This window comes from Pongo abelii, chromosome X (genome assembly GCF_028885655.2).
Source record: "Pongo abelii isolate AG06213 chromosome X, NHGRI_mPonAbe1-v2.0_pri, whole genome shotgun sequence".
NCBI lineage: Eukaryota > Metazoa > Chordata > Mammalia > Primates > Hominidae > Pongo > Pongo abelii.
In genome coordinates, this window is record NC_072008.2 from 77,805,160 (window position 1) to 77,815,266 (window position 10,107).

The 10,107-nt window shown below is 45.6% G+C and overlaps 1 protein-coding gene across 3 annotated transcripts; it reads left to right on the forward strand.

Annotated features, from left to right (window-relative positions):
• The first annotated feature begins 4,075 nt into the window (after positions 1–4,075).
• PABPC1L2B (poly(A) binding protein cytoplasmic 1 like 2B) lies at positions 4,076–6,912 on the forward strand. 3 transcript variants are annotated; one of them, XM_054544727.2, is made up of 4 exons: positions 4,318–5,105; positions 5,390–5,456; positions 5,691–5,732; positions 5,902–6,329. In XM_054544727.2, the coding sequence occupies exon 1, from the start codon at positions 4,451–4,453 to the stop codon at positions 5,051–5,053; it is 603 nt and encodes a 200-aa protein (XP_054400702.1). In that variant the 5' UTR covers positions 4,318–4,450; the 3' UTR covers positions 5,054–5,105; positions 5,390–5,456; positions 5,691–5,732; positions 5,902–6,329. The 3 variants fall into 3 exon arrangements, with proteins under 3 accessions (XP_054400703.1, XP_054400702.1, XP_054400701.1); XM_054544726.2 differs by having other exon boundaries at positions 5,390–5,508; positions 5,902–6,328; XM_054544728.2 differs by having other exon boundaries at positions 4,076–5,105; positions 5,390–5,508; positions 5,691–6,912.
• The last annotated feature ends 3,195 nt before the right edge of the window (positions 6,913–10,107 follow it).

Here is a 10,107-nt window from a genome sequence, read left to right on the forward strand (position 1 = left end):
CCTGTTCACCGTCCAGTCCTTCTGAATCTATTTTGCTGGCTTGTGCTCCCCACCCAACTTCTAAGTGTCAGAGTATCTCAGGGAGTAGCCCTGCACCTTCTTCTCCTGGCTATACTCTCTCTAGGTGATCCTACTCAGTTTTGTGGCTTTAGACCCTAACTGTGTCCTGTTGTCTCAACAATTCTGTTTCTCCAGCCTCTATGGATGACAAGCAGACTTCAGTAACTAAACCTGTGCAAATAGGAGCTCTTGACACACACCCCCATCTGTCTTTCACCCTTCTCCAAATCTACCATGCCCACTCTCTGTCTTTCCTACGACCGTACATAGACCTCTGAGATTGCCTCTAATCCACTCGCAAGTGCTGTCTCTTCCACTTCCAAAATATCATGTGAATCCACGCACTAGTCTCCACATTGATGCTTCCAGTCTGGGCCAAGCCCCTGTTGTCTCTGGACCGGACTACTGCAAGAGCCTCCTAACTGGTCTCCCTGCTTTCCTTTGTGCCCTGCCCACTTGTGATACTGCCCACACAGAGCAGCTAGAGAGAAACCACTGAATAGGCATTAGATTATGCTACTACCTGCTTCAATCCTTTCTCTGGCTCTCCTGAGCTCTCTGAAGAAGAACCAGACTCTTCATCATGGCACCACCCACCACTGCGCCTTCTTCCCTTTCCTTCCTCTATCCCCTCTCACACTGGGCTCCACGCAACATTGGCATCCTTTCTGCCCCCACCCCCACCCCCAGCACCCTCTCTTTTCTGCCACAGGGCCAGGGGAATTGCCGTTCCCTCTGCTGGGCAGGTTTCCCCCCTGGTTCCTTGAAAGACTGGTGGCTTATCATTGTCCTCAGAAAGGCCTTTCCTGAGCTTCATGTCTCCCGTTTTGCCACTTTTCCGGGGTTCTAGGCAATATGTACCAAATCATCTTGTTTATGTCCCCGAGAGCATTCATAGCAACCTTTAACTGTTTTCATATTCCCTGATCTGTCTATTGTCTGTCTCCCCACTAGAAAATAAGCTCCCTGAGTTCAGGGACGGTCTGGCTGGCAGAATACTTGGTACATACAAGACCCTCCAGGAATATTCGCTGAATCACTGAATAAATAAAATCAACAGCACTTCCTCTCACGGGAAAGGAAACTTCCCCTCCCTCCATTGAGGCTCCACAGGGCTCTTTATTTTTGCCCCTGTCACAGTGTGTAGTGGTCAGAACACATTCCATTTGCAGGTGGCAGAAACTGACCACAACGTAGCTTTAAAAATAAAGAATAAAAAGGAGATGGAAACTCGACTCCATGGAAGCCCCTGAGAAAGGACTTGGGGAGCAGTCCCAGCTGTGTCCTTGTCACTTTGGTAGCCCTGTTCCTGTTGCTAGAGGTTCAGGATCCTAGGAATTGTTTTCAGGTTTGGGGATTTGCTAGCCATAGCATGACTTCCTTGAACTTCCTTCTCCTGCTGTTTCACTGATTTCTGTTGGCCCTGTGTACTGGAAGGCAACGCCAGAGACAGAGATCTTGCTGAGTCCTGGTCCTCGACTTGGTCTTCCTTGTCATTTCTGTTTCCTAACAATGGGCCGAGAAGCTCTTCTCATCCTCGCCACATCCCCTACCCCTCTTCGAGCATGGCTTCCCCCTTGGCCTCTTGCCTTCTCAGGCCCCTCTTGGACACCAACCTGGAAATGGTGAGGCACAGCTTCATCTTCTCCCTGCCTGCAAGCAACCTAGACCCCTAGGAGATGCCTCTTAACAGCGGTGACAGTGATCACCTTGGTCAGGCATGCGCTGTACAGCAGGCTTTTCCTAGGTCTCTGTCCCTTGCCTTTGCTGGCACTAGCCCTGCCTAGAGGCAGAGAGCTGGACTTTGCCAGCTGGAGAGGTACATGTCTGTGTATCTGCTTCTCAGCCACCTTGGGATGCTTTGCAGCCAGCGATGAAGAGTTCTCACTGCCTCGCACCCCACAGTGACTCAGTCACTTCCTCAGGTTCACGGTTGTTCTATCATGTATGACTGCCAAGATCCAGCCATCACTGCAACCACAGAAAACAGCTTTACTTACCCAAGGAAGGCAGAGGAGGAGAGGATGAGAGAATATGTGCTGGGCAGGTGAAATTCTGTGGCCACCTTCGTCCAATCACATAGCACTTATAGTCCTCCGCTGACACTTCTGTTTTCTGTGGGGGCAGGCTGAGCTTTAGCAGAGTGAAGGCATCCTGAGGGAAGGCACTATGGTTTTCTCTTTTTAAATATCTGGCCCCGCTGGCTCACGGTAAACGTGAGACCCCTATTTATGGAATGAAAAGGGATAGACGGAAGGATTGTTCAGACTCTTTTTGAATTGGTCACATCTGACTTTCTTCCTTGTGTTCTATCAGCCCTGTCTTGGTTTTGTACGTGCGTGTACATGTAAATGTGCACTTATACATGCACATTGATGTTTAATTTGTACTCATTCTAAAGTTCTGATCATACTGCTTCCCTCCTTGAATATGCTGAGTGGTCCCCGTGACCTTGGGTATACAGTCGAAGCACCTTAGCTTGACTCTCAGGGCCCCACACCTTCCAGCCCTGTCTGCTACCATGTGCTCTTGGAGACCATGAGCTCTGTCCCTGCCAGATTATTAGGCATGGCCAGAAGCGACCAAGCATGTGCTCTCATGACAAAGGGCCTTGGGCACAGACTGATCCCTCTGCCTGGAGTGCCTTCCTTCCTGCCTTGACATGGTGGATTGCTCCTCATGTTTCAGAGCCCACCTCGGGGGTTCTGTCTTTGTTGCAGCCTCACTTAATTGCTACTAAGAAGAGTTAGTGGCTGGTCCTCCTTTCTGGAGGAAGTGGGACTGTAGCTTCTGTTACACTCAACTCTCATGGTTGCTCCCTTGTCTATACCCCCAGCATTTGGCTCTGTGTGGCCTCTCTGCTCTCACCACACACACACTGCTCACCTCTTCTCACCCTGCTCCACACCTCCAACACATCAACACTCCCTGCTCACTTACCACATTGCGGGCCCCTTAGCCCCCAGCACCAAGTACCTGATAAGCTTTCCATAAACATTAGCTGGTGAGCTGGGACCAGGCACTTCATTCTAGAGAGAGAGCTCAGGTTTTGTTTTGGTTTATCCTTTGAACCTGAATATGTACTTCTTGGTCCAGGTTGGGAACCTCAGCGCCTTGAGAGCAGAGCCAAGAATAAACAAGTGCCTGGCTCTGGACCAGGCCCTGTTCCCAGTCCTGGGTTTGGCTTTCCTCACCTTATCATTGAGGACAGTACTAGAGACAGGGTGCTCTTGATTCCCCCACTTCCAGACCGCATGTACTGAGGCCTTGAGTGTATCCTCAAGGCCACCCCACCCTCTCCTGCAAGGTACTTGATTTAACCATTTAAACGTTCCATTATGTGGAGAGGGGATAAAAATAACGCTCCCTTCCGAATCGAACCCTTATCCCTTCGGTCTACAGCGGAGCCCTTTCCCTGGCGTCCTTTTCATAAATATCCAGGCGACCCGAGAGGCTGAGCACTCCCAGTCCCGCTCCCACTCCCGCCCCTGCTCCCGCTCCCGATCCCACCCCCGACACCCCCGTCACCTCCCACTGCCCGCAGCCCCGCAGCTCCGCAGCCCCGCAATCCCGCAGCCCCGCAGCAGCCACAGGGGGAACCAAAGAGACAGAAGCCTTCCCAGCTGCCCGGACGACAGACGCCAACACCCCCCGCCCCCCACCACACGCCGCCCGCCCGCCCGCCCGCACCCCGCACCCCGCACCCTGCGCGCTAGCCCACGACCGAGCGGCGGCGGCAACAGCAGCTGGCTGCAGGCTGCGGCGACTCGCACCGGCGCGCTCCTGGCAGCACTTGCCATCCCAGGTGACTTGAACTCGCCAGTTCGGATCCCCTGCGCCAGCTCCGGCTCGCGCATCGGGTCTGCGTTCCGGCACCCACCCGCCCTCCTGCCCTCCCCCGCCTCTCCGTCCCCCAGCTCGCGGGAAGGGAGGTCGCGGCAGCGGCCCGGCGGCAGCGGCGACCGTGGCGACAGCAGCGACAGTGGCGGCGGCGGTGGCGGCAGCGGCTGCGGCGGCGGCGGAGGCTGCGGCGGCGACCGTGGCAGAGGCGGTGGCGGAGGCCTCCGTGGCGGAGGCGGAAGCAGAGGTAGAGGCTGAGGTGGAGGCCGAGGCCTCAATAGAGGAGGCAGCATCGGAGGCCACCCCGGGGGAGGCGGAGGCCGCCCGGGTGGCAACGGTGGTGGCGGTGGCGGAGGGCAGCGCCGCCGCCGCCGCAGCGGAGGCTGCGGGGCCCCCCTTGGGGGAGACGGATGCGGATGCGGATGCGGATGCGGATGCGGATGCGAAGCTGGCGGCCGAGGTGGCGGCCGAGGTGGCGGCTGCGGCGGCCGCCGCGGATGCAGATGCGGATGAGGCCCTCGGGGACTGGGAGGGGAACCCAGATTTTCCGATGGCCTCCCTGTACGTGGGCGACCTGCACCCTGAGGTGACCGAGGCAATGCTGTACGAGAAGTTCAGTCCAGCTGGGCCCATCCTCTCCATCCGCATCTGCAGGGACAAGATCACCCGCCGCTCATTGGGCTACGCGTATGTCAACTACCAGCAACCGGTGGACGCCAAGCGGGCCCTGGAGACCCTGAACTTTGATGTCATAAAGGGCAGGCCAGTGCGCATCATGTGGTCCCAGAGGGACCCGTCGCTCCGCAAGAGCGGGGTGGGCAACGTCTTCATCAAGAACCTGGGCAAGACCATCGACAACAAGGCGCTGTACAACATCTTCTCGGCGTTCGGCAACATCCTCTCCTGCAAAGTGGCCTGTGACGAAAAGGGGCCCAAGGGCTACGGGTTCGTGCACTTCCAAAAGCAGGAATCTGCGGAGCGGGCCATCGATGTGATGAATGGCATGTTCCTGAACTACCGCAAAATTTTCGTCGGGAGATTCAAGTCGCATAAAGAACGAGAGGCCGAAAGGGGAGCCTGGGCCAGGCAGTCCACTAGTGCTGACGTCAAGGATTTCGAGGAAGACACCGACGAGGAGGCCACCTTGCGATGAAGACATCCCAGGAGCTAGCCAGCCAGCAGAGCCAAACCTTGGCTCACACCCGGTTTACAACCCCCCACCCCCAGCCCTCCCCCCGCCAACCCACCAGCAGTGTATTTATTGTGTTGGGAGTGCAGGTCTCTCTCTCCCTCTCTCCCCCTCTCTCTCCCCGCTTCCTATTTTCTCCCTCCACCTCTCCTCTCCTTCCCTTCCTCTCCCCCGCCCACCCCTACCAAGGGCGTTGTGAATAATCTTACTAATCTGTGCCATTTGTAGGTTAAAGGCTGCCTCTTCTCCCTGTGGTTTGGTTTAAAAAGCATTTTCATTCTCTCTTTGTTTACTGCGCAGGTGATACAATTTCATGGTAGCATCATCAGAAAGGAGAAGGATATCAGATGAGGGAAGAAACAAGAGAGTAATTGCTCCCCTGGTCCTACTCCCCAGAGAGAACCACTTTTACCTTTTTGGTGTGCTGCTTTTCCAGGCTCTCTTCTCTCCCTCTCTCTCCTTTGCTCACCCCCACCCCGCCTTCCCTTTTAACACACTGTTATAGAATGGTTCATGTACGTGGTGTTTCTTAACCTGCTTTTTCAGCAACTAAAACCAAACAAAAATCAACCCATTGAACTTCTTTCCATGTTACCAACAGGCTTATGAAACGTCATCTTCAGTGCCTGCAGAGTGCTTCAGTGTATCCGTGGACCTTAACATTTCTGTAATCATTCCCGCATTGTTGGACATTCAGGTGGTGCCTAGTTCTTTCCCTGTGTTTAAGACCAACATTGCGTGCTCTGTGCTTTGATGAGTGAATCCAATCTTTGCTAGCATCCCGGTGGTCTCCTTAACTGCGGACTTGCAAGATCCACATATAGACATTTTAAAGACCTTTCCTGTGTGTTGCCAAAAGGCCCCCTTCATAAGCATTGTACCGATTTGCACTCGTGCCGGCCAGCGCAGCTAGTAAAGAGTATGCCCGTTTCCCCTGCATAGTCTCCTGGTCACTGTAATTGATCGTGTGTGTGCGTGCGTGCGTGTGTGCAGGTGTGTGTGCGTGCGTGTGTGTGTCTTTGTGTGTGTGTCTTGGCCAGCTTGGCAGGCTGCAAAGGGTATTTCCCTGTCCTCAGTGGTTTTGCTGCAATCAAACACTGTTTATTACCCCCTTCCCCTGTGCCCACTTCCTGTCCTTTTCCCTGTTGTCAGAAAAATAATTCAGCGTCATTGCAGGAAAAAAAATAATCACGAAGCAGACAAGTTAACAGAAGAAAATTAATGTCACCAGTAATCGTTTCTGAAGATTACTTATACATTCTTGAAACATTTTCGTCTGTATCTGCCCTGTATTTTTCATGTGATATATATGTGAAATTATTGTATATACTGTTTCAATATCTGCTTTTTCACACATAAATATATATTATAGACATAGATTTATAGATATTCTTGAACTTTCATGTCATTAAATATTCTTCTAAAATAGTTTTCATGGATGTTTAGTGCTCTAATGTGTGATTGGGCTTGATAGAGTGATAGATATATGTACATATTAGATATGGATATAGGGATATATTTGTTTTAAGTAGTTATTGGACATCTGGGTTGTTTCATTTTGTTTTCTTATGCAAGCCAAAGCTGCCAACAAGATCACAGTGCACAAACATTACATTCATGTTTATTTCCTGAACAAAAGTTAATAGTATAATTGAAGGATGAAAAGATATGGGAGGTTTAAAATCTTCTTTTTTCCTTCTTTAGTAAGTGACCATTGATAAAGATAGTACCGATTTACCCTCATAAAATATGCAGATATTGTGAGTGTACCTGGATAACTGTACAGTTTTTGAGACTTGGTATTAAATTATTTATAATTTGAGATTTTTTGTTTCTATTTGTTGTAAACATTCATCTTTATGCAGACAATAATTATCATATTAAAAGCATTTTTTAAAATATTGGTAAGGAAAAACTGAAAATCATTGTTAATTCTACCACTCGACGAAAATAGAAAAAACTTTGAAGCATTTGAGACATATATGTAAATAACTAATACCTCCAAAAATGTAATATAGGATGTATGTTTCATTGTGGTATATTTTCAGTGTACGAAGTCTTACTTACCATCTTTCCAAATTCTTAGTCTCCTATAATTTTATTTTTACTTAGTGTTTCATTTTACAGATGAATTATAACTTCTAAAATCCTGCCCCTCAATATATTTTTTAAATGGTTATGGCTTTTCCATAACACATTTGGAGCTGAATGTTTGCTGACATCAAGAAATATTTAATTGCCTTATACCTTGCTCTCTGTTGCCAAATGCTTCTTCCATAACGTTTACGCCCTCCAACAGTGTAAGAGAATGCATATTTCCTTGATCATCTTCTTAAGTTAGTATTTTTTAAGTTATGGGAAATTATTTAGGCTTGTAGTTTAAAAAATTATTTCATTTTACAAGTGCGTTACTTTAAAAAGACATACATATTATATATGCACAACAGCCACTTTAAAGAGATTATGCCTTTGCAGGCTTTGCCTTTTGTAAATTTTAAAACCATTATAGAATCATACTGAATATATTCTATACTAAATGTATATTCTATGTGCTTATAGCAAAAGTATTCTGTCAAAATTTCTATTTAAGTATGTTGTAAATACATCTAAAACATCCTTTGCTACTCAATATTCTCCTACAACTCACTGCCATTGTATAAGTGGATCAGAATTATTTTTAAAGTGTTTCTTCACTTTGGACTTTAAAGTAGTTTCTAAATTTTTCCCAGAAACATGAATCTGTGGTAAATAATTCTGCAGCAGCTTTCTTGTATTATTTACTTAAGATAAATACTTAAAAGGGGTGTTGAAAAGTAGAAACCTTTTAATATTCTTTAACCGTATTATCAAGTAGCCTGAATATACCAATTTATACTTCCACTAGTATTTTAGAGAATGTCCGTTTCCTGCACAAGTATCTCTTTGGATATTTTAAACTTTTTTTTTTTTTTTTTGCCAATATAATGCTATGAGGACTATATCTCACTTTTTGTTTTTCTTTGTAAATTTTTAAAACAGTTTTGTTATTCAAATAATATAACTTCATTTTAACAAGAAATCAAATAACATTCATAGGAAAAATAAAAATCAATAATCATTCTCCTATCCATATATAATAATTGCCAACCTTTTGGTCTATGCCATGGATCTATTTCAATAGATTTCACCTTCATCTCTCCTCCAATTTTGATGGATTTGGGTGTTTGTTGTTTCTGGTGTTTCCTCATTGAAACCAAAGCTGCTAAGAATATTCTGATGCTGTAATCATTGCTTTAATCAGTATTGTTTCCTAAGCAAACATTCTTACAAACAAACATGGACTATCCCATTGCTGCTATATAGTATATATGATTTTAAATTTACACTTTTTCAATTAAATAGATAATAAAATTTTATTACAAAATATTAGCAATTTCTGGCTATAAGAAAAAGCATTTAAAACTACCTATAACCCTATCTTTAGTGCTGCTTTTAATGTTTTGGTCAGTAGCTTTCTAGGATTATATTATATACATATGCATACATACCTATATATATATATATATGAAGAGAGAGAGAGAGACAGCATTGTACAATACATACATATTGTTACATATTATGATTTACATATTTTTATATATGTAAAATACCAAATCATGCTTTACATCTTTACGTTTTTCTGGAATATTTATTTAATAATAAACCTCATATATTTTCATGTTTTTTTTACATCATTTAAAATGGTCTTTGAATATTTATTGTGTATATGAATTCACTCATTTCTTCATTCCTACATTGTCAGAAATTTTATTTGTCCTCAATTCTCCTTTAATTTCAGACCACTATGTTGACTATCTTTTACCTAAATTTACAGTTATATCCACAATCGTTTCCATAACAGATTCTTCTAGGATTAAAAACAAAATTAGAGATCATGTATAAGAACTTATAATTTGTGGTCAAATTCCCACTTATAAAGTTGTGTCAACTTACACGGTTACTCTGTTATTTCCATTCTAAAAGGGTACCCAGTTCTCTGCAAAAGGCTCTAAACTGGGTATTATAATTATTTCAATTTTGCTGTGTTTTCAGTAGATAAATACGTAATTCATATTTTAAAATTTGTTTTGTAATAACATTTTTTCTTTCATTTCTGTTTTCTGGGCAAACAAATCCTAGAATCATAATGTATTTTGAACAGAATGAAGAAGCAGCATAATCCTACCACTGGGTAAAAACCACATTTAAAATTTTGTTGTATTCCTTTTCACATTTTTATAAATGTAAACACGCATGCATATTAAAGGGAAAGATCTCTGTATTAGGGTACTTCAGAAAAACAGAACCAATGTATATCTCAGAGAAAGAGAGAGATTTATTTTGGGAATTGGCACACATGATTATGGAGGCTGAGAAGTCTACTGTCTGCAAGTTGTAGAACCAGGAAACTTGGAAAGAATAGGCAATATAGTAGGAGCAGATTGGGACAATGGGCATTTGGGCTGTTTCTTCATGTAACTTACTTATGCCTTTGAAACATATTCGAGCCTGATCACATATATACCACTTCCATTTTATGATAGAGTGTTGCTGTGCATGCCCAACTTTATGGCTTGGTGGGTCAGATATAACCCAGTTGACGATGGGCAGCTCGGGTAACATGGTAACTTGGCGGCCCATGGTCAAGTGTTCAGTTTCTACTAAGGCCCAGCAGCAGGCCAGGAATTGTCTCTCAAAAGGGGAGTAGTTATCTGTGGATGATGACATGGCCTTGCTCAAAATCCTAAAGGCATGTGCTGCAGTTTACCTATAGCGGCTTGACAAAGGCTCTAAACAGCATCCTTATCTGCTACTGACATTTTAAGCACCGTTGGATCTGCTGGATTATATAGTCCAAGTGGCAGAGTAGCCAGAACCTGTTGCATAGCCTTCTCTTGTTCTGGGCCTCGCTCAAAACTAGCAACTTTTCAGGTTAATTGGTAAATGGGCCAGAGTAACACACCCAAATGAGGAATGTGTTGCCTCCAAAATCCAAATAC